General features: G+C 51.5%; 1 protein-coding gene across 2 annotated transcripts; it reads left to right on the top strand.

Annotated features, from left to right (window-relative positions):
* The first annotated feature begins 690 nt into the window (after positions 1-690).
* On the top strand, positions 691-23792 carry Usp2 (ubiquitin specific peptidase 2). 2 transcript variants are annotated; one of them, XM_074066540.1, is made up of 13 exons: positions 691-822; positions 6444-7279; positions 19517-19567; positions 20396-20519; positions 21203-21314; positions 21411-21521; positions 21714-21778; positions 21976-22079; positions 22165-22245; positions 22382-22460; positions 22913-23020; positions 23193-23313; positions 23585-23792. In XM_074066540.1, exons 2-13 carry the CDS (start codon positions 6485-6487, stop codon positions 23670-23672), a joined length of 1839 nt encoding a protein of 612 aa, XP_073922641.1. In that variant the 5' UTR covers positions 691-822; positions 6444-6484; the 3' UTR covers positions 23673-23792. The 2 variants fall into 2 exon arrangements, with proteins under 2 accessions (XP_073922641.1, XP_020039210.2); XM_020183621.2 differs by lacking the exons at positions 691-822; positions 6444-7279 and adding an exon at positions 15793-16190 and having other exon boundaries at positions 23585-23787.

Genomic DNA, 23792 nt, shown 5'->3' on the forward strand with positions numbered 1-23792 from the left:
CCCAGAGGGGTAGCCTGAGGCCCTTTCCTTCTAGGAAGGGTTGTCTGTCTGCTTCTAGTACTACTGCCAATTAGAACAAGAAGTGGAAGTGTTCAGTGGATCATTTATTGAACTCTTTCTATGTGCCAGGAGACCTACAAATATCATTTTATTTTGTTTTTTATTTTCATTTATTTCAGGTTTTTGGGGTTTTTTTTTAATTCACGTTTTACAGGTTAAATAACTAAGGTTCAGTTGACTTGTTCATTCTTTCCCAGTAGGGGAAAGAACTAGAATTCAGGCTTAGACCTAGAAGTCCATTATAAAAAGAAGTGGGCTGAAACTCGAGTGCTAGCCATCAGCCTGTCTCTCCCTGTGCGCTCTGGAGCTACGTCTACTCCATCTCAAAACTCCAGGGGCTGCACCAGTGGGTAGGCTGCCTCATGTTCTCTAAGTCTGACTGGCAGCTCCAGAAAATCCACCTTCTCCATATTCTGGTCTCAGGTTCCACCCCAGCCCTCTGTTTCCCCTTGAATTCCACGCTGTTCCACTTCAAAATGCTCCCTCTCAAAAGTCCTAGTAGATCTCCTTGGCTGGCACCTCCCCAGCCAGGCAGCCCATGGAGGGTGGGCATGCTACTGCCCCTTTAATTCTCGCGGGACTTGGAATGCAAGTGAGTGGCCATGTCTGTGAGGTCAGATAAGATACTATATATATCGAAGCAGTAACCTGAGCTCCGGATTAACCAGACCGAGTCAGACTCCAGCTTCTAGGCTCTCCACTGCTGTCCCTGTCCCTCTGGGGAAGAAGCCCCCAGGTCCCCTCCGGTGCCCCCGGATACAGGTCAGTAGCTGCCTCTTTGGTATTTGAAGTTCACAGGGCGGTTGTCTGGTGGACAGACATGAGTGAGTTTAGGGGCTTAGGCTAGAGGCCACCCACTGGGCCTAGGGGGTGCTGTGGGCAAACCCCGACTCTCAACTCCTCCGGAGGACAGCTGAAGCCCTAGAGGAGAAGGGAGACAGGACTCCCCCTTGAAGGTGCCTGGGCAGAGGTGGTTGGAAGACAATTGAAGGACACCAATACCGCCTGGAGGCCTATTTCTAAGTCCTTTTCTTGGACTTGTAGAGATTCCCACCCTCTCCCAACCCTAAATCAAGAAACACCCTATGGAGGAGCTGCTCTGGGCCCACCCACTTCTTTTCCACCAGTCAGGATGGTTGCCTTATCTCCAACCTCTTTATCTTACCTTCTCACCCCAACACACACACACCTGTGTACTTTAGGGGCCTACTAGGAGCAAGGAAGACAGAGATGGGCATAAATTCCCTTGGATGACCCCCTACCAAAGCAGGCAAGCCAATTCTGTACTAAGCTGGCAGGTTACTGGATGCTAGTTCCTGAGAGAGCTGGTAGTAACAGGTTACAGGGGAAGGAGGCTTAAAGGAGCAGACCATGTTGCCCCACCCCACCTTTAACCAGTATCCTCACACCTGCCAAGGTTGGGTGCTTGTGCCCAGACAGTGTAGAAGGGGACCAGAGCAGCTAGGAGAAGGGGTCAGAGAGTGTAGGTGGAGAGAGACAGGGTGGCACATTCTGATGCAGTTAGCAAGCAGCTTTGGGAAGCTCTGAGGTCACCACTGTGGAGGTTCCCAAGCACCTGGTGAGACTGACTGGGACTCCCCACTCACCTGTGCTGAGCACCTGAGTAGGAGGAAAGGGACTTCACCCTATTTGGCTGTGGCTCTGAAGCTCAGCTCTGGGGACCTCTGTCCAGGTAATGGCAAGGCCACAGAAGCCATGTGCCTTCACTGCAGAAAGCTGAGTAGATCTGGGCAGAGAGAGACTGGAAGGTTGCTGAGATGCGGGGCATCACCTGGCCTAGGCCCTCAGGGCCAGGAGTGCCTGGGATTCTTGTGGAGCAAGTCCCTCCCCTGGCTTGGCAGGTTAGGGAGCCCTCACGTGAGCTACAGGATATGACAGTGACTGATGACAGTGGCTGATGCAAGGGGGTTGGCTGCCCCAAGGGGACAGGGTTCATTTTAATCCCTGACTCACTTAGTCTGGGTACCTTGGGGAGTGGGCTGAGCTGCATCCAGGGGAGAAGGCTGTTCACAACCAGGCTGGGGCAGAAGGCTCTGAGTAGGGGTAGATGCCAATGCCAGGGAACATGCAGTAGGTTGGCACAGTGGGTGAAACAGAGGCCTCCTGGACATCTGACAGCCGATCAGTATTATTCTGGGGCTCAGGTTGCACCTGGCTTCACTTTCATTCTCCTGCAGTGGAAAATCCAGAGGGCTGCTCCTGTGGGAGCCTGTACTCCCCACACTTGCTGGACAGTGGACACCTGGCTTCTCTAGGAGTCCTCCCCACACTCACCCCACAGCCCCCAACCCTGGGAGGGTCCAGGAAAGTGTGGAGTGTGGGGGCTTGGCTTCAGGGTGACTGTAGTGGACAGAGCACAGCTGTGTCACTACTCCCACGGTGACTTTGGGAGATCCCATCCTTTCCGAGAACCCTTGTTTCCTTATCTGCTAGTTGTCATCACAATCCACGTACTGCCTAGAGTTGCTGGGAGACGTAAGTGAATTAATACATGTGTCACCAGTCTTTGTGCAGTTTTAAGCTTTAATTCCCTCAGAAATATAAACACTAAAAACTTCATTTGGAAGTTTTGTTATTAGCTGGGAATTGGTTATGCATGCCTGTAATTCCAGTCCTCAGAGGCTGAGGCAGAAAGATCACAAAATTTGAGGCCAGCCTGGGCTATGTAGTAAGACTCTGTCTCAAACCCAAAACAGAAAGAAAGAAATCCACCATTTAAATTTCTTGTATATTTATTTTTTGAATTGTGAATACAGTTTTTAAAATTTAATGTAAACAATTTAACCCTTCCAATGATGATCTTAACTTTGAGGCAATTTTTTTTCAGTACTGGGCTTGAACTCAGGGCCTACACCTCGAGCCACACCATCAGCCCTTTTTTTTTTTTTTTTTTCCCCCGTGAAGCTCTTTTTTGAGATAGGGTCTCGAGAACTATTTGCCTGGGCTTACTTCAAACCACTACCCTCCTGATCTCTGTCTCCTGAGTAGCTAGGATTACAAGTGTGTGCTACCAATGCCTGGCTCGAGGCACTTATTATCAGAAAAACTTCCAGCTCACACCTGCCCTGACTTCCAGGACACTGTGTGGCATATGAACGTGCTGGGCACATGGTGAAGGCGTGTGGCTCCCAAAAAAATGAAATCAGAAACTGCACCAAAGTCTAAAGCACATTTAAGGTCTAGTCCATATGTGTGGGGTGACTGCTGGGCAGGTGATGGCTGCTTGGCTCAGGTGTCCTGACAGGAAGCTGAGTGTCTCTGTGCAGAGGAATGCTGGCAGGCCTCCCAAGAAGGGGAAACTGAGCAAGCTGATGGGGACTCTAGAAAGATGGCATGAAGGAGGAGTGTGGGCAGGGACTGCCCCCCATGGTCCAAGGTGGCAGGCACCTGGTGAGGCACGGCCTGGAACCACATGCCTGAACTTGCCAGCTCTGGTAAACAGTGAAAGGAGCTGGGCAGCAAGGGCCCCACACTGGGCAGGGAGGGGGACGGGGGATCCCAGCCAATCGGCTGGCCTCCCACTGCCCCATGAAAGAGCCATTCAGTCCAGGCTGTTCCTGTGGCAACAGGGAGACTCGCAGCCATGTGAGTGCCTATCCTGTCCCTGTCTTGCGCAGCAAGGCCACAGCCAGAGCCCCAGCCGGAGCTCCTGCCTGTGGTGCATTCTGCAGCCTCCAGGGACAGCAGTACCAGGTAACACCAAGGGGCACCAACTCAAGATGTCTTCTCACCTGGGAGGTGCTGGGAGAGTGAGACTAGGGTTTGGTAGAAGGGAGAGGTACGTGCAAGGCCTCAGCCCCAACAGGGACCCTCTCCCTAAACTCGGGAACTGTAAGACAGGTGTCAGAGCTGAACTGTAGCTTCCAGGGTGTTAAGTGATGGAGGAACTTCCAGGTCTGCTGGGAGGAGGGAGGAGGCCTGGCAATTGCCTGCCAGATTGGAACAGAAAGGAGAGTCCGGATTAGGGAACCCTCCTGGGATTCTGTGAGCCAGAAGATGGGGCTCCACCTCCAGCTCCAGCCCTCCCAGGTCTGTCTGTCCTTGTCTGCTGTACCTTGTTTGGCGCTGGCCCTCCTGCGTCATCTGCAGGGCCAGGAGAGGTCACGGGCTTGGATTGCTGCATACAGAATACCAATTCCCTGGGAGTCTCAGTGTGGGGGAAGGAAGGGAGAGCCATGGGGAGGAGCCATGAGCTCATACCCTAGGGGTGGGGGTGTATCTGATTGGCTGTCAGTTGTCCCAGAGCCCAGCTCCGGAGACCTGAAGTCTCTTGGACTTTGCATTATTGATGGGAGTTCTCCAAAGTGAAATAGAGCAGGACTAGTCCCCTGCCCCCACCCCTGAGCCTCTGTCATTCCCCAGGTATCTTTTCCTAGAGCAGAGTGAAAGTTGTGCTGGAGGTGGGAACACAGTTGACAAGGGAAGGTAGAAGAAGCGTAGGGGGTCCTCTGGGCCAGGCAAGAAAAGGGCAGACCGTAAGATGGACAAGTCTTTCTGGCACCAGCCTGGACTGAACACTGCCAGCAATCTCTGGCAGTCAAGATGTGCTGCTCTGGAACCCACGTGGAAGTTGACACCTGCTCATGTCCCACCCCTGCACCTATCCCAAGCCTTCTGTGGCTTGGGTTTCTATGGTTTTCTGCCAAGCTCTCAGCACTGGGGCGTGGCACCAGCTCCTCTCTGCCCTAATGGGCTGGGTGGCTAGCCTAGGACAGGCTGTGGGCTGCCTGAGCCAATGTCTACTGAATGGCTAGATGTCTGCCCACTGCCCTCTTCTCTCACTGGGGGGACCAGGGAGAGTAGCCTGGCGCCCGGGCTGAGGTCAGGGACCAGCCAGGCCAGGAGGTGGCCAACCCTGACATTATTATAGACTACAAAGGGAGGAGCCAGGCTGCCTGGCAGGGACTGGGGAGGAGATAATAACCAGTCATTGTTAAGTGCTTTCACGTGTTATTATCTCATTTATTCCCCACAAAGCCCTTCGAGATAGAAATCATGATGATAATTATTAGACTATTTACAGGTAAAAAAAAATTGATTAAATGACTAGTGCAGTGCAGGGGGAGTCAAAAACAGCTCTGTACACACTACTCCAAGAGTCCTGAGTGGGTCTGTCTCCCACACACGTACCAAAGGGAGCCCCCCAAGAGCCCTCAAGGGCCCCTGACTTGCTCCTCTCTCCGAACCACTTCTACAAGATGCTCCATTGCGGATAAAGCCTGCATGTTGGGGTGATGGTGGGGTTTTGGAGGTCCCCAGCTAAGCCTCACTTTGAGGCCTATCAATGTTAGTGGAAAGAGAACTGGATCAGATTCTAAAACACCTGAAGTCCAGTCCTGACTCTGCTAGCATGTGACCTTGGGCAAACCAGCATCACTTTTCTTATCTGTACAACAAAGAAGTTTAAATGCACAATCCTTTAGGGCACTCTAGCTCCACACTCAGGGATTTCTGTGTTCCTCCCCCACCAGGCCCACCTTCCACCCATCCCCTTCCAACTGGGACTAGCTGAAGTGGAGGGCAGAGCGTGCCAACTGCAGTTCAGGATTTTGGCCTCTAGGGGCTCCCCTTTGCATGAATCAAGTATTATGGGACATAGTGTTGGGAAGGGACACCCTGGGAAGCCACAGGGCCCTAACTCCACTTAGATAGAAGGCTAAGCTCAGTGAAGAAGGTGAGTTCTACCATACCAGTAACCCTCTACAGTGGGACCAAGCATCAGATGCCTGTGTCCAGAGACAAGCTCAGGAAAGGAGCCTGGAGACAGGTCCAGTCCCTCTGCCAGACACTCCCTCATCACCTCCCAGGCTCACTGATCCCCATCACTTCCTCTCATAGCCTCCTTTACCTTAGGAGGGATCTGACTCCATGATCTTCAGGACATTCCAGGGAACAGTCTATGATACCACAAGGACTCCTGCTGATCACATAATTCAGAAAAAGGAAAGCCTCATAACTCCTGAAATGCCCAGTGCTCTCAGGCGGGGAGGTAGGGGAGGGGTTGAAGGTAGTGGGACCCCAGCTCAGGAGTTTCCACAGACGCTCAGGAGAGGAACCAAACACTTGGACTGGAAGAGTGTGTGTGGCTTAGAGGGCTGTGGAAATGGGACAACCCCTGCTTGCATGTCTGGATCTTTGAGAGGAAGACCCAAAGTGGCCAGGACATGCTGGTGATTTCTCCCGTGGACAAATGGGTGCGTGGAAGGCTGTGTGCATACCTGCAGCTGGCCAGCTTCTTGTGGACATGGACTGGGCAGCCCCCATTGAGCCCTAAGTTTCTGCCCCATCTGGGATGGAAAGCAGGCACAGTGGGGCCTGTCACCAGGAAGGACACTTTGACAACTGCTTTCCTTGTCTTTCAGCCCATGAGGCTCCCAGTCCCCACTGAGTGCAGCCCTGAAGGATGTCCCAGCTCTCCTCCACCCTGAAGCGCTACACAGAATCGACCCGCTACACAGATGCCCCTTTCGCCAAATCAGGCTATGGTACCTACTCCCCCTCCTCCTATGGGGCCAACCTGGCCACCTCCTTCCTGGAGAAGGAGAAGCTTGGTTTCAAGCCTGGCCCCTCCACGAGCTTTCTCCCCCGGCCCCGCACCTATGGCCCTTCCGCCATCCTGGACTATGACCGGAGTCGCCCTCCGCTGAGACCCGACATCACCGGGGGTAGTAAGCGAGCTGAGAGCCAGACCCGGGGCACTGAGAGGCCTTCAGGCAGTGGACTCAGCGGGGGCAGTGGATTCCCTTATGGAGTGACCAGCAACTCCCTCAGCTACCTACCAATGAATGCCCACGACCAGGGAATGACCCTGAGCCAGAAGAAATCGAACAGCCAATCAGACCTGGCCCGAGATTTCTCCAGTCTCCGGACCTCAGATAGCTACTGGACCTCAGACAGCTACCGGATAGACCCTGCAAACCTGGGCCGCAGTCCCATGCTGGCTCGCACCCGCAAGGAGCTCTGTGCCCTGCAGGGGCTCTACCAGGCAGCCAGCCGCTCTGAGTACCTGGTGGACTACCTGGAGAACTACAGTCGCAAGGGCAGCGCACCTCAGGTGCTCATACAGGCCCCTCCCTCAAGAGTCCCTGAAGTTCTCAGCCCCACCTATCGTCCCAGTGGCCGCTACACACTGTGGGAGAAGGGCAAGGGCCAGGCGCCTGGGCCCAGCCGCTCCAGCTCCCCAGGGCGAGACACCATGGTGAGTTTACCCTTGGAAACCCAGTGATGGGCTGGGGAGACGGTCACCTGTGTAGAAGAGCCAGGTTAGGGGCAGGACTCCCAACCCGACTGATGATGGATGGCAGCCCTGGTGAAGACAAGTGAGGAAGGTCATCCATGCATGTCTGGTACCCTCATGGCTCTGTGCCAAAAGGAAAGGGTTCCCTCACTCCCAAGGACCTGTACACTTGGGGGGTGGTCCAGCAGTGCCCCAGGAATGCTTGGCTAGCCCAAACATAATATCACTGTTATTCTCACCCTGTCCTTTTCTATCCCATATACCAGGGTCCTCTAAGGGCCCTGCCCCATCCTGGGCTGGCTGCTAGGGCCCACAGATCACCACTGCTCCCTATGGAAAGAGAGGCCTCCCTCCTCTGGCTTCACCTCCTCCTGTTCAGGTTTCCCACCTGAGCGTAAGGTATCAGGGGAAGAGGAAGAGGGACTCTCCTCTGATGGACACTGGCAGGCTCAGATCTTACGTGAATGTCAGGTCTTAAGTGTCTTGGGAGAAAATAGTGGAGAACTTTTTGTCTAGGGCTTGAATCAATCTAACACCTCTATATTCCAGCCCTGCCTGGGCTGGAATGAGGGAAGAGGCTCTGCTGGAGACTGACCAAGGGCTGGTATGATCTTCCTGGTATCTAATCCCTGCACATGTCCCTCCTGGGGCACCGACTACATTCTGCCTTTTCTGTAGTTATCAGTGTGTCCATTAGGTGGCAAGCTCTCCGAGGGTGGCAAGCTCTACGAGGGGGAGGGGAGCTGTTGAAAAAGATCCTATCTCCAAATCCCTCACCATGTGCCTCTGGCAGCGTGGAGCTCAGCTGACCTGCTGATTGCATGGATGGGTGGACAGGCTGATGGTTGGTTGCATGAATGGATGGATAGATGGGTGGATGAGTTGATGGAAAGGTGAATGGACGGATGGACATGTGGACAGGGGTTTGAGAGCTGTGTGTTCTCCAGTCCCTTATGTGCCCCACCTCATAGTACATATGCCCTCTGTAAACAAGAGTGATGCCAGCAAGAAACACTGCTCTAGAGGACTTGCCCAGACAAGTGGAGAAAGGGTTCAGGACTAGAGGCAGGGCACTGGGTCATAGACTGTAAAGTGTGTCATAACCAAAGGTCTTGAGAGGACAACTTTGATAAAATTACTTCAAGAGTCTTGGCTTTGCTGGGCCATATGGGAAGTGCTATGGGAGATACAAAAGCTATGTCTACTAGGACCCTGACAAGTTCGCACAGAAGGGAGTGAGAGAATGTGTCACTGGCCTAGGAAAGAAACACTGCTGTTGAGAACTATGTTCTGTGGGGATGGAGCAGGATTCACTTGGCCATGTCAGGTGTTATTCATGGGAAGGGGCAATCAAAAAGTGGCTTGCAGAGGAGGGGCTTGTGTCCTAGAGGTTTCTGAGGAGCTCCCTTCCTTTGCTCAGAAGAGAAAGGGTTCTTTGTGGTAAACAGTGCTTCTCCAAGTGGGGTGTGTGGAGTGTCTACATCAGGATCACCTGAAGGATTAACAGTTCACCCAGACCCGCTGAATCAAACTGGCTCAGGTGGTGCCTCAAAAATCTGCCTTTGTCACATGCTCTTCAGGTGACCTCTAAGTACACTGAGGTTGGAAACCTCCCCACCATAGCCTGAACTACAGACCTCCTTCATCCCCTATCATGAGGGAGCAGAGGCTCTCTTGACTGGCAGATTCCTGGGGGAATCTGACTCCTTCCTCACAGCTATACCCCTTCGAACCCTCCACCTCTTCCGAAGGGGACATCTGTCCAATCCCCACCCAAGGCCAAGGAGAGGGGAGTTGAGAGGGAGGACCTCAGAGGAATGACACAAAGCCACCCTAACACCCCTCCTTCCCACCTAGAGGCAAGCCACAATACTGTTAAGTGGCCAGGAATGCCTTATAGCAGAGCCAGCGTTTTACCTGAGCTCCCACTCCGTAAGATACTGTCAGCCAGGGCAATGACCTAAAGATCTTCACTTAACCTCACCCATCTTGTGCTTACTTCCGGGAGCTGCCTATATCCTGTGGAGGTGAGAGTAACGTACTCAAGAACTTGAAGCACTTCTTTCTAAAAGCAAGGCCAGTTTCTTTTCGGGTCCACTTGGGGTCTTATCTCCTCATTCAGTCATTTATAATGCTCAACTCACTAGCCCTGAGAACTCAGCACCTAGCTTTCTTGAGTTGTCCTTTAACTTCTGAACCCATTCCCGCTTATGTAAAATGAACATACTCATAGTTCCCTACATAGATTATTATAAAAGAGTATAGCACATAGTAGGTACTCGGTAAATGTTAGTCCTTCTTGTACCGTTCCACATGCTAGGGAGATGTGTGAGCCATGGTCACCGCCCTTGGTGCATTCACAACTCACTTGGGGAAATAATGTTCTTAGCTAATTACAATAGGAGGTGTTTATAGTGTCATCAGTGGTAGGAAAGGAAGAGGTCATCTGAGGCTATGGCAGGCTGCCCGAGACCTCTGGAAGGTACAGTTTGCTTCTTTAACCTTGGACACCTGTCAGCTGACTGGATTTCCTCATCTATAAAAGGGAATGCCACACCTGCCCTGCCCACCTCACGGGATGTCATTAGACTCAAAGCAACTAATGAATGTGAAAGAATCCAAGACCAGTAAAACACCACAGAAGAGTTTAAACTTCTAACTCAATGATAGAGTATACACCCAGTATGTGTGAGGCCCTGGGTTCAACACCCAGCACTGCAAAAACAAAATTAAAAGGAGAGAGAGGATATGATAAGAAGGGGCACTCCCATGGGAGGGACAGGAGGACGTTCATCGTGTGGCCTCCTTGAACTTGCAGATAGCTTACATAAAGAAAGAGGTCAGATGTGAGCATCCACTAGGAATAGGACACTCCAACCAGACTCCCCCTCATTAAATAGTAACAGCTAACATGAACTTGGAATAGCTCAGACTTTGCTGAGCATGAGTAAAGAATTGGTGGGCGGGGGAGGACATGAATTCTGAATAACCCCCTTCCCATGTTTGTGTAGGCACTAACAAAATGCTAGTCCATGGGGGTACAGCTCAGCACCACAGTATGGAGGGTCTTCCCTGGGGCTCCACTTTCCACTGAAAATGCAAACAGATGAGCAAGGAGGAGCAGAGATGTTGGGGGGGAAGCTTTTAGTACCCCCAGTGGGCATTCCAAGTCAGCCCAGGTGGCTTGGCTCTTTAGAGAGCCAGGAGCCAGAGTACCAAGTCTGTCGTCTCCCCTTCCGCCCCACCTCTCCTGTTCCCAGAGCCTATGGAAGGACAAGCTGTTCCCACTGAGCCCTGCCAGGGTTGTGCCTTAACCCCTACAATCCTTCCTAATCCTCCTCCGCTCCACCCCTCCAGCTGCTCCCTGGCCAGCCCTGGCATTCTGCCCACTGGCCAGCCCTACACTAACCCCGCCCAGGCCTCCCCCTCCTCTCCCCAAGAAGAGCCAGGGCAAGCTTGGCTCAGGGCCCTCCTGAGCAGTCAGCAGGCTGGGCACCTGCTCCTCCACACACAGCCAGGGACTGAGCCTCGGAGTCTGGCTCAGCCTATTCTCCTGCAAGCCGCCTCTCTCACACCCTTGCCCTCTGCTCAGGGACCTGTTTCTAGGAGCAATGGAACCTGAGTACCTGGGTCCTGTTTGCCACTGGAGCTGCTGACTCATCTTTCAAAGCCTTGGTTCCAGCTGTTCAGTGACAGGGAGATTATATAAGCTAAGGTCATGTGATTTTTGCTCTCGGTTGGGACTTTGGACTTGAATGCTGCCCTGAAGTGAGCAGAGGTTCTTCGGAAAGAGCAAGTGGGGGATGGCAGGGGCTGCCTGAGAGCTCTTGGGTGGCAAGATGACCTTCCTGTCCCATCCCTTGCCTTTTCACTTCTGACTCAGCTGCACCAGACTGCATCCCTGCCTGCTGTCTTGTCAATCCAGATTGGCAGCTTGAGACCCTGGGGCCCATCCTCCCTCACTCCCACTCCAGGTCAAACTTCCTGAGGGCTTTAATCTGTGCTGCCAGCCTGAGAAGGTCATTTAGAGGAGATATCAAGGGAGAAAGTTCCCATGGCTAGGACCAATACTAGCCACTGAGAAAGGAAGGGCAGCTGGTTTGTGGTTTGTGATTAGAATCAGCAAGATGCTGATGTCTGTATCCCGTGAAGGCACGCTGTGGGCTGTGACCTGGCTGGTGGCCTTGGCACTGCCTTACCCAGCTTCCCTTGCTCAGTTGGTGCCCAGCATCATCCATCTTGCCTTCCCCTCCTCCACCCCCGCTCCAGGATGTTTCCATGACTTAATGTAGTGCTAGGGTGGAGCTCAGCAACGCAGAAGTTAATCTAAGCCTGGCAAAATGTTCCCCGCCCCTGGGGGAACTGCTCCATTGACCACCAGCTTCAGAAACGAACATGGTGTTCAGAGCCCAGAACTGCACACGTGGGCCCCCAGTCTCCTCTTACCTCATTGAATATGTAAAACTGGCACCCTGACAGAGAAATAAGCAAGAGGAAGAAGTGTGTGGGCTTCTGGAATCTGACTGGTCCTGGCCAGATTGCCTCGGGCATGGAGGAGTACAGAATATTTGGCCTCTGGGAGTCCAAGTCATATAGGGAAGCAGAGATTCCTACAGCAGGTGGGAAGGATAAACTGACCCTCCTCCCCACAGTACACTGTGGAGGAGCCCCAACCCTTTCACCTGCCAATCAAGCCACCAGTCTGTTCATCTGCCATGAGGATGGCAGGCACATACTGGGAGCCAGGCCACTGGCCTTAAGACATCTGCCTGAGCCCAAGTGGTGACACCAAACCCTCCATGAAGCTGTCCACTCAGATCTGAGAGAAGCAGGATTCTCAGTCCTGTCCTCACTGAGCTAACCCTGACTTTAATTAACATATATTCCTTGTCATGCCCGAAAGGATTTGAGGTGAAGAAAATGACATCCTACAGAGTTAGGCTGAGAAATGACTGTTGGGCTGTAGGAATGAGCCCAGCTCAGATTAGCTCTGCGTAGTTGAGGCACAGAAAGTCATGGAGCCTGAGGCAGATTCAGATCCCAAATGCGACTACCTCCTTTGTACCCAGCCTACTTAAAGGATGACTCTGGGGAGCCAGGCTCTCGTGGCTCATGTCTGTAATCCTAGCTACTTGGGAGGCCAAGATCAGGAAAATTGAGGTCCAAGGTCAGCCCAGGAAAATATTTGAGAGACCCCCATCTCCAAAATAATCACAGCAAAAGACTGGAGGTGTGGCTCAAGTGGTAGAGTGCCTGCTTTGCAAGCATTCATGCCCTGAATTCCCACCAAAAGAAAAAAAAAAAAAGCAGTAACTCTGGGGAGAAAGGGTCTCACAGGGACCTGGCTAGCCATAGTTCTTTGTTGACTGTGTCCTGCAGCAAACAGACCTGCTGGACAAGACTGGACCCTGAGTGAATTTCTTCCCCTCACCAGACTTCTCAAAGGGCTCACATGCTAGAGCTTTCTCAATCCAACCCTCCCCATTCCCAGAACATTCCCCCACCAACCTCCTACATCTCAGGAAAGAGAGAGAGTGCGCTGGTAGAATGCCAAGATGTCCTCGGGTGGGAGTGCTTATGTTCACTGGCTCTAAGTCATGGGGACATAGGGCAAATGCCACAGTGAGCATCCCTTGGACACTGCCCCCACCCACAGTGAACTTGCTCAGCATTCAAAACCAGACTCACAGCCTACCCTTTGAGGATCAGTAAGACTTGGGACTTTCAGAATTCCAGGCAGAGCTTGGCCTGACCGTCTTCACTTAAGTAAAAGAACCCGAAACCCTACCCTGGAGGGGCCTTCAGTGATTGCCACAATCAAGACAAGTCACATACCATCTAAGGCCATTTACAAAAGTTTTCACACACTTAGAGAACAAAGATAACCACACATAAACTGAATACTAGTAATGTATGGATATGCTGTAACAGGGTATTTAAAACTGGGAAGAGGTCACAAGGGAAGCTTTGTAGAGGACCTGAGGTTGGTTGATTGGTTGATTGGGCTATTGTGGTGCTGGGGATCAAATTCAGGGCCTCATATATACTAGGCAAGTGTTCTGATACTGAGCTACACCACCAGCCGAAGATCCAAGTTTTGAGTAGAATTTACAAGTAGAATAGTCCAAAGCTCCATGTTATCATTTATTAGCTTTGTGGCTCTGGCAGATCAGTTGGCCTCTCTGGGCATAAGATCCTTCATCTATAAAACAGAGGTAATAGTTACTACTTCATGATGTAATTATGGAAATTAACTGGGATAATATATATATAACCTTTAGACCCGTGCCTAACTAATAAGGACTTATTAAGTGGCAGTTTTGTTTTATTTGAAACAAGGTTTCAATATGTAGCCCAAGCTGGCCTTGAACCATGTGTCCTCCTGCCAGCTGCAAGGTTTTTGTTGTTGTTTTTGTACTCTGTTTTTGTTTGGTTTGGTTTGGTGAAACTGAGGATTGAACTCAGGGCTTTGCCCTTGCAAAGCAGGTGCTCTACCACTTAAGCCACACCTCCTGCAGTTTTGTTTTTAAGTAGAAGATAACAGTAGGTTGGGGTGGATGGATCACACCTATAATACCAGCTACTCAGGAGGCAGAGATCAGGAGGATTGAGGTTTGAAGCCAGCCCTGGGCAAATAGTTAGACCCTATGTCAAAATAAAAACCATCACAAAAAGGACTGGCAGAGTGATTCAAGTGGTAGAGCACTTGCCTAACAAACCTGAGTTCAAACCCCAAAAAAAGCAGGGGGTTGGGGGGTGGGGTTGTCAGAGAAATGTGAGGGTGAGACAGTAGAAGGAGGCTATGGACAGCCTTCCAGACAGACTACCTGAGGCTCCCAGACTAGATGCAAGATGATGAAGTTGTTTCAGATCCAGAGTGATGTGGTCAGTGGGGTGTAGTGGAGCACATCTGTAATTCCTGCACTTGGAAAATTGAGGCAGGCTGAGTTCAAGGCCAAGGCCAGCCTGACCTACATAGTGAGACCTGTCAAAAAAAAAAAAAAAAAAGCTGGGCATCGGTGACTCATACCTGTAATTCTAGCTACTGAGGAAGTCAAGATAAGGAGGATTGAGGTTCAAAGCCAGCCTGGGCAAATAGTTTGCCAGACTCTATCTCAAAAAAAAGAAAACCATCACAAAAAAAGAAGGGGGCACTCAATGTGCAGGCCCTGAATTCAAACACCAGTACTAAAAAAAAAGTGACGCCATCAAATGCAAGCATTGCCACAGACCGTACAAGACCCACTGGAAAGGGTGTGGCTGCTTAGAGAAAAAGAAGGAAGCTGTTGCAGTGTGTAACAGGATCCAGGTTGGATCAGAGTCTGAAGATCATGCTTCCTAACATACCTGCTCTCAGTGATCACCCACCTGAATGCCCTGTGGCTCCTGCTTCCTCCCACCACCACTGCTGGCAAGACTGCCCCACTCCCCTCCCATTAGCACAAAACTGTTTCATGGGTGGTGGCCTAGAGTACAGCACACACATGTGTTCGGGACACAATCTCCATGTGGCTGTGGTCGTGTGTGCAGTGCTCGTGTACATGTGGGGATGAGCATGCCAGGAGGAACAGAAGGAGCCCACACTGCTGCCTGCCTCTCTGAGTATTTTTAAATGCTAAAAATACTGGCTAAAAATAGCCCGCAAGCTCCAAACAAGATACTTTCTCTAGGCAGATTCGTGTGCTTTCCTGTTAGGTGAGCAGGCAGAGCATCAGAAATAAGACCTCTAGTCTTCAAGCAGTGCTGCGCTTGGGGTCTCCTTAGACGCTCACCCCACCAGGAGCTGAGCGCCTTCCTCCCTACGTCCCTCCCACAAACAAGTCAAATTTGAGATTCTGGGAGAGATGGAGTTGGGTATTTGGATAGAAGGATCTCAGTAAATGTTCTTTCCTGGGGCCAAGAGGGCCGATGACCTATTGTACCTTCTAAAATGAGCCCTCCCTTGCTTGATAATGGGCCAAACTAGGCCTGGAGGAGGAAGGGAGCTCAGTCGTCTGGACCGTGGAAATTCATCTTAATCTGAGTTCCTCGGCCCCCGTAGACTGTGAAAATACCGGGCGTCATAGGGTCTGGGTCCCCTTGAATGTTGAACAAAAGTTTGTGCATCTGTGCATTTTGCCCTGAAAACGACCTGCACCCCCCCCCAAAAAAAAAAGTTCGGAATTCCATGCTGCCTAGGCAGATGCTCTCCGGGCTGACATTGGGTCCTCTGCGGACCCCAAAGATAATTTATTCTGAGTTCAGCCTTGAGGCCGTCCCGGGACTGAGCGCCCCGGCTTTGCCCCTTCAGGGCACCTGCAGCTCAACGCGGCGCGCCGGGCCAGGTGTGAGAAGGCTGCGCGGGCGCGGGCCGCCGGGTAGGACGCGATGGGCGGGCCCTGCGGCCTTGCTCGAATCCGCGTGCTGGCCCCCGGGGGCGGGGCAGAGGCGGGAAGGGGCGGGGCTCCGCCCCTCGTTGACGTTGCGCGGCTGGAGGCGCCAGCGGGGTCGCTAGTCGGCGGGAGCGCGAGAGTCGGGCCCCAGCGGTTGGCAGCGCGCGGTGGGGAGGTTGAGACGGAGGAAGCTACGATCGCCCTGCAGTGACGGTTACCACTGGGCGCCGCGGACGGTGTCCTGTGGCCGCCTCGTCGGCCTTGGTGTCCGGGCTGTGGCACCTCGCGGGGACTCCCCGCGCCCGGTTGGCCAACGTTAGGCGTGGGGTCGAGCCCGCCGCCAGCCCCCCAGCATGCGCACCTCGTACACCGTGACCCTGCCCGAGGAGCCCCCCGCCGCCCCATTTCCCACCCTCGCCAAGGAGCTCCGGCCGCGCTCCCCTCTCTCCCCGTCCCTGCTGCTCTCCACCTTCGTGGGGCTTCTGCTCAACAAAGCCAAGGTACGCAAGCCCTTTACCTGGACCCACACACACAAGCCCGCCGAGGGGTTTGGGATCCCGCCTCCTCCCCGGGACTCCCCCACATCGCCACACGCCCCTCGGTGGGGAGACTGGTTCCTCCATCCCTCACCCCAGGGTCTCCGGGCAAGGAATGCCCCCTCCCCAGGTGATCACTCCTGGCTTACTCCCAGCCCCCCCTTACTCCTCTCTCCCTGACCCGGGCACCAGGTGACTCCTGGCCTCTTAATTCCAGGCACCTATCAGGACAGGTGCAGGAAATCATAACCTTGACTAGGGCTGATGTTTGAGGGAACTGGCCGCATGCTGGACTGGGGACTCTGCAGGGTGACTCCTCCGAGGCTGAACCCCAGCAAGGAAGGCTTGACCAAGGGGTGCCTTTCGCTCTTGGTTCCCAAGGGGCCCTCTCCCAGGGTTTGATGCCAGGGTCCTTTGACCCTGTGAAGGACAGAGGAGTTGTAGACAGGTGAAAGAGGGCAGCCTCCCTTCTCTTCCCCGGCCTCTCCAGCTGTGCTAAGCGGGCAGTGGGTCTCTCCTGAAGCAGCTCTCACCATAATGCTGGGGCTGGGTGCTGTCCCCTTGAAAAAGAGAGAAGGGGCCTAAGCTTGACAGGTCTTACGTAACAGGCAACAGCTCCCGTGTTGGCAGTGTGTCCTGCCCCACTCCAGGGCCACACCGGGTTCCTTTGATTGCAGCCAGGATGCATGGCTAACCCTCATGGTGCAGGTGAAGCAAACATGAAAGCCCTCAACTGGGGTCTCCAGTGTGAAGTCACATCCTCTGTTGACCTTTCTTAGGGCCTTGTTCCCAGATGCCACCTTCTCATTTACTCAGGGAGGGCTCATTGAGCTCCTGTCCTGTAAGAAGAGTACTGTTTACTGACTATAGAGGTGGCATCCGCTCTCTCTAGCAGGTGCTTGCTACTGAGTCAAAATTAGGTTTCCTGATGGCTGAGTATAAGGAAGTGCTAGGGCCAAACTTTCTCAACTCTTTGCACCTGAGTCCTAGAAGAACAGCTGGGGTCATTTCCTTCTGCTTTCCCATGAGAGACTAGCTGTGCAGGGTCTCTGTCCCACCTCTTCCAGTTCTAGCCTCTCCTTCCCTGCCAGCCCTGAGGTAGGATTGTTTGCCCTGTAAGAAAGGTCACTCCTGGGACGTTTTGTTCCTCTCTGGAATGGAAAGTGCTGACTTTCCCTCGAGCTCCTGATTTCCTATGCATGGCAGAAGACTATCTGGCTGGGCCTAGAGCAGTCCTGCTTTTCCCTCCACTCCCACCCCTGGCTCCTGAAATCCCCCCACCTTCTACACTGAGTGCTCAGAAATTGACATGTGGTTTTGAACTCAGGAAATTTTACACAAAAGCATGACTCCACCCTAAAAAATATTAACATTAAGAGGGTCCTAATCATTAGGACCTGTAGGGAAGACTCTCCCTTCTCCCCATCCCCATGTCAATAGGAGGTTTAGAGCCTCAGGAATAATAACCAGGGGGGGATGAGTTGGTCTCCTTGACCCTCACTCTGCTGGGTAAGGGGTGCCTCTGTAGTTAGATGAGTCCAGTCTCCCATTTCCCCATCCCCACTAGTGCTGAGAGGTACTGCCTCAACTGAGGGCCCGCTTTGGTGGACAGGGTCACCAGTGGTAGAATGCTTTGTGTCTACAGTCTATTCAGACAGATGTCTTCTGAGGCACAGGGGGTGAGAATAAAGCACTGCCGAAAATAGGTGCAAGTGGGCATTTTGTGTGGGCACACTCTGATGGTTGGTTCCAAGTGGGCAGCAGGGAGATTTCTGCAGCATTTTTCGATGGCGAAGGCTTTCTGTTCACCAAAAAGACTGATAAGATCTTTGCCCCTGGGAATGACCCCCTTTCTAGAACATCAGGGTTTACATTGTCAGTAGGTAAGATTCAAATTTTGTTTGAGGCCACATAGTGCTAGCTGGCTTGTGAAGGATGCGCACACCTAACCTGCTACCAGTAGGCTTTCCAGCGGCAGGTTTAAACCAGGTCTCGTATATTTTCTTTCCCTACCTGTTAGTGTTGGCCCTGACATCTGGCCAGGGCAGGAATCCTCTTACTTGTGGGACGGGCAAGGCAGTTGCTGAGAAAAGCCCTCCATCAGCCTGCTCCTCCCCATCCCCCTCAAGCTGACAATCTCATGGGCCTTGAGCTGCTGACAGCCTCATAGGCTGTCAGCACACGGCATGAGTAATTTTAGCTGAGTTATTTCAGGCTCCTGTTCTGATCAGGGTTGAGCTGGCCCCACACATGCCCCAGCCAGTGTTGCTCCAGAGTTGCCTGCTCCCAGGTCCCCTCCCTGAAAAGAGGGGGTGGCAAACTCATCCACAAAATGTTTCCTTAACCCTTTGGACCTGAAGGTTTTCTGACTCCTAGGAGGTATGCCCAGGATTAGCTAAGAGACCTTGACAAACAATGCCGGAGATTTAGCACCTGCTCTCTCTCCAACCCCCTCACCAGCCTCCACAATAGACAAGAGCAAGAGTAGCACCTTCAGCCAGGTGCTTCTCTCACTTGCTGCAATCTGCCCTCATAAGGATTCCAGCCAGTGGCCAGTTAGTATGTTGAAACCTGAGCCAGGCAAGGAGGTTCTCCCAGCCTTTAATCAGCCCTTAGGAGCTGAGTTCAGCTGGAAGGAATTCCACCTGTCTCTGGCAATTTAGAATAGCAGGCCAGCTTGAATTTTTCTCAGCAGAAGATCGAAACTCAGGGTGCTTTGTCATTTAACTTTTCATAACTTCCTTAAAGTGCCCATTGTGATAGTTGGTTTATATGTTCAGTGTCTAGTACAAATATAGGTAATTTGACATAGTGCCTGGATTTGGGACTTGAAATTTCTTGTAGCTTGGAACCAAATATGTACCCAGATAATGATTCCTAGTTTCTAGTTCTAATCTTCAGTCTCCACTGTAGTGGAGAAGGAAGAATTACATTTATTTTGGGGGGGGTGGTGAGGAGGAGGTGGCACAAACAACATATATACATGTAAGTAAATGTAAAAACAATAAAATAAAAGGAAAAAAAATTACATAAAGACGGGACAGGGAAATACATGGTCACTATGAGAAAGCAAAACCCTGAAGAATATTTTTGGTTGTGTGTATTTTCAACACACAACCAAAAATATTCTTTCTCCAAGGTACATAAACATAGACAGGGTTGAAGAGAGAATAATATGCTGGTCTGCTGGAGCCATGGCTCCAACTGGCAGAAAGTTGCGTGTGAGAGTATATAGCACAGGTTCACCCTCTTTTCCTCATCCTCTTATGCCATGTGTTCTTTGCTTACAGAATTCTAAGAGTGCCCAGGGTCTGGCTGGTCTTCGAAACCTTGGGAACACGGTGAGTTCTTCCCAGCCCACTTCTTTCCTGCCCCCGCCCCCAGACATTGGGATGACCTAACCAAAGTCCCCCTCCTGGCTCCAGCTGACTTCCTACCCACTGGAAGGGATACCTGCCCTTCCTGGCTGATGTTCCACAGAATTGCTGTGCTCTGCCTCACCCGCCCACAGCAGGAAGCACTGCTGAAAGGAAGTTGCCCAGCTTACTACTTTCCTGGATCCTTCTCCTCAAAGACTCCCATCACTTCCTACCCACTTCTGTCCAGCATGTCCACACCCTTTTGCACACCTCCATAGTAAATAACCAGTTACACCACCTGTACTGAAGTGGGGATTTGCCTCACGTGACCCCTTTCACTTAGGAAAAGAGGAGTTTGAGGCTCTGAGAGGGTTCTTTTCTGTTTAGATGAACCAGACAGCCTTTGGTACTATAGAGATGCCAGGTGGGAGGTCTCATCTCGCCCACTGTGTTGCCAGCTTTCTGTCCCTATTGCAAATAGGGATAAATGAACAGTCCGTTTATTTTGGCTTGGTTTTGGAGGTTCCAGGCCATGACTGGTTGACCTGTTGCTTTTGGGCTGTGGTGAGGCAGCACATTGTGGCAGAAGTGCGTGTTGTGGGTTGAGAAAGAGGAACAGACTGGGTCCCACAGTCCCCTTCAAGGGCGTGACCCCATACCTGAAGACCTCCCATTGGGCCCCACCTCAAAATTGATACCACATTCCAATATCACTGTGGCCTGGGACCAAGCCTCCAACATACAAGCCTATAGGAGACATTTAAGATCAAAACTGTGGTACCCACTGATTGTCCGGATCATCTCTTGCAGTGTTTCATGAACTCAATTCTGCAGTGCCTGAGCAACACACGGGAGTTGAGAGATTATTGCCTCCAGAGGCTCTACATGCGGGACCTCAGCCACACCAGCAACGCACACACCGCCCTCATGGAAGGTGAGGGCCTGCGTGGACATGGCCCTGCTTCCTCTCCTAATGCTTTTCTGGTCCACTGGGCTCTGCTAATAGTTGTGGGGTTTGAGAGGGGAGTTTTTGTTGTCATTTTGCAGTACTGGGGATCAAATCCAGGGCCTTGTGTGCCAGGTTCTCGCCTATACTGAGTTATATAACCCAGCCCTTGGTTGTGTTCTACATGTACCTCTCCTCTATTTTTCTTTCCCTTCCTACTTTTTGTTGGGATTCTAATTTGAGTGTTTTGTTTTGTTTGTTTGTTTGAGACAGGATCTGGCTTTGCAGCCCCAGCTGGCCTCAAACTCAAAATCCTCCTGCCTCAGCCTCCTGAGCACTAAGATTTCAGTTGTATGCCACCACACCCGGCTCTAGTTTTTGAGGGTTTTTTGTTTGTTTTTGGTGGCACTGGGGTTTGAACTCAGGGCCTCACACTTGCTAGGCAAGTGCCCTACCACTTGAGCCACTCCACCAGCCCTTCTTTGTATTGGGTACTCTCAAGATAGGGTCTGGCGAACTATTTGCCCAAGTTGGCTTTGAACCACAGTCTTCCTGGTTTCTGCCTCCTAAATAGAATTACAGGTGTGAGCCACCAGCACCGAGCTTGCTAGAATTTGTTATAGAAAATGTCAGCTGTCTTCCACACCCTCTTTCTGATCTCCTTTCAACAGAGTTTGCGAAACTAATCCAGACCATATGGACTTCATCGCCCAATGATGTGGTGAGCCCGTCTGAGTTCAAAACCCAGATCCAGAGATACGCACCACGCTTTGTCGGCTATAAGTAAGGGTCTTGCACGTGTTGTCCACCCGAGGGTGGGAGGCAGCAAGAACCAGGTCTTAGTGCAGCGGATTTGCTCACTCTTTTCTTTGGGTTCAGCCAACAGGATGCTCAAGAGTTCCTTCGCTTTCTTCTGGATGGTCTCCACAATGAGGTGAATCGAGTAACAGTGAGGCCTAAGTCCAACCCTGAGAACCTCGATCATCTCCCGTAAGTAAGAGCAGCATGTTGTGTTGAAGGGAAACTTTTTGTGAACTTGAGTTTTTACCACTTTATCAAGAGTAATCATTTAGGGAGAGTCAGATTTGCTTTTGAAGATTAAAGATCTAGATCAATAGACTCTTGATTTCATCTCTTAACCCAATTGGCTTCCTAGCTCTGATTTATTCCCATATGTTTCAGTGATGATGAAAAAGGGCGACAGATGTGGAGAAAATATCTAGAGCGGGAAGACAGTCGGATTGGAGGTAAGTGCATGGACAGAAAGAATGCCTGCTTTCACTGTTCCCTGATTTTGCTTGAGCAGAGCATGAAAAGCCCTGAGAATCATTCTCCCAGGGAACCTTGTTTCTGCTTATGTCCCACAAACTGAGGCAGGAGCAGTGAGAAGGAAGACCAAGTGCCCACGTCCTATGTCAGCATCTCCTGGCCTTCTCTTCCTCAGATCTCTTTGTTGGGCAGCTAAAGAGCTCCCTGACGTGCACAGACTGTGGCTACTGTTCTACGGTCTTTGATCCCTTCTGGGACCTCTCACTGCCCATTGCTAAGGTATGCACCGCTGCTGTTGTCCCACCTTTGGAGTTTCCTCTCCTGTGCTTACATGCCATGGACCTCAGACCCTTTTTCTCTGCAGCGAGGTTATCCTGAGGTGACGTTAATGGACTGCATGAGGCTCTTCACCAAAGAGGATGTGCTTGATGGCGATGAAAAGCCGGTAAGTCACCCTTTAGTGAAAGGAATAACAGATTTCCATAGGACCTGTTTGGGGAAGGTCCAGCTGAGGAGTTACTGGCTTGGTCCATTGACTTCCTCCACAAGTTCTTTCTAGCTCCACTTGTTTTGTCTTTCAGACATGTTGTCGCTGCCGAGCCAGAAAGCGATGTATAAAGAAGTTCTCCATCCAGAGGTTCCCAAAAATCTTGGTGCTCCGTATCCTTAAGGTCCATCAAGGCAGAGACCTGACTTTTTTTTGTTTATTCATTGTTGTTTATTTATTTTTTTTTACTAGAGCTTGAACTCGGGGCCTGCACCTTGCGCCACTCCACCAGCCTTTTTTTGTGATGGTTTTTTTTCAAGATAGGGTCTCACAAACTGTTTGCCCAGGCTGGCCTCGAACTGCAGTCCTCCTGATCTCTGCCTCCTGAGTAGCTAGAATTACAGGTGTGACCTACCCGCTCCCTGCGAGTCCTGACTTTTGAGAGTGACTGATATCCAGGGACCAAAAGATAAAAGGAGCACAGTAGGGAAAAATGAAATTGTAGACTTCCTTGTCTTTTATGCTTTTCTGCTTCTGAGAAATGTGCAGTTGCCCACATAACATGGTCTCCTCTAGTTTGCCTCTGTTCTTGCTGCATTGTGTGTCCTTGACTCAGCAATCCCAGACCTGAAGCGATTCTCAGAATCCAGGATACGAACCAGCAAGCTTACAACATTTGTAAATTTCCCACTAAGAGACCTGGACTTGAGAGAATTTGCCTCAGAAAACACCAGTGAGTATCTTTCAGCAGGAAGGGAAGAATCAAAGCAAAGTTTCTCAGATGTAGGTAGATAGCAAACAGATGGCAGGAAGCAAGCCCGAGTTAGGCTAAGACTGGGAATAAGAGACAGGAGGGAAGGGACAAGGAATTCCTTCTGGGCTTGACACCTGTGTTTCCTCCTCAGACCATGCTGTTTACAACCTATATGCTGTGTCCAATCACTCCGGAACCACCATGGGTGGCCATTATACAGCCTACTGCCGAAGTCCAGTGACGGGCGAATGGCACACTTTCAATGACTCCAGGTGAGTAAGGTCTTGGATGGGCTTCTGGCCATCAAACCACCCTGTACCTCACTTATCAGCTTAGCTTCTATCTTGAATGGGCAGAAAAAGTCAGCACCAGGACGCTGATAATACGCTCAAGTCTGCTGCCCACCAAAGGCACTTGACAGAGGCTGGCTTTGGGTGTACAGCAGAGAAGTTAGGGGTGGGCCTCACACTTCTCAGACATTCAGTTCTGTGTCCTTGATGGCCTTCCTCACCAGGGTCTGACTATCCCCTGATCTCTCCACAGTGTCACACCTATGTCCTCCAGCCAAGTGCGCACCAGCGACGCCTATTTGCTCTTCTATGAACTGGCCAGTCCACCCTCCCGTATGTAGCAGTGAGGGCTACATCCCTTTCCCCTCCCTGTGGTGGCCCCACACCCTAGGTTTTTTAAAAAGACAAAAAAAAAAAAAAAACACACACACAAAACAACAACAACAACAAAAAAAAAAACA

The sequence above is a fragment of the Castor canadensis genome, chromosome 2 (assembly GCF_047511655.1).
Source record: "Castor canadensis chromosome 2, mCasCan1.hap1v2, whole genome shotgun sequence".
NCBI classification, from domain to species: Eukaryota; Metazoa; Chordata; class Mammalia; order Rodentia; family Castoridae; genus Castor; species Castor canadensis.

Bases quoted from the DNA above. Each gene is read 5' to 3' on its own strand.
- Usp2 (XM_074066540.1), top strand. From the start codon at position 6,485: ATGTCCCAGCTCTCCTCCACCCTGAAGCGCTACACAGAATCGACCCGC. The intron at 19,568-20,395 runs GTGAGTTCTTCC...CATCTCTTGCAG, and splicing joins TTCGAAACCTTGGGAACACG to TGTTTCATGAACTCAATTCT. The intron at 21,315-21,410 runs GTAAGGGTCTTG...CTTTGGGTTCAG, and splicing joins CCACGCTTTGTCGGCTATAA to CCAACAGGATGCTCAAGAGT.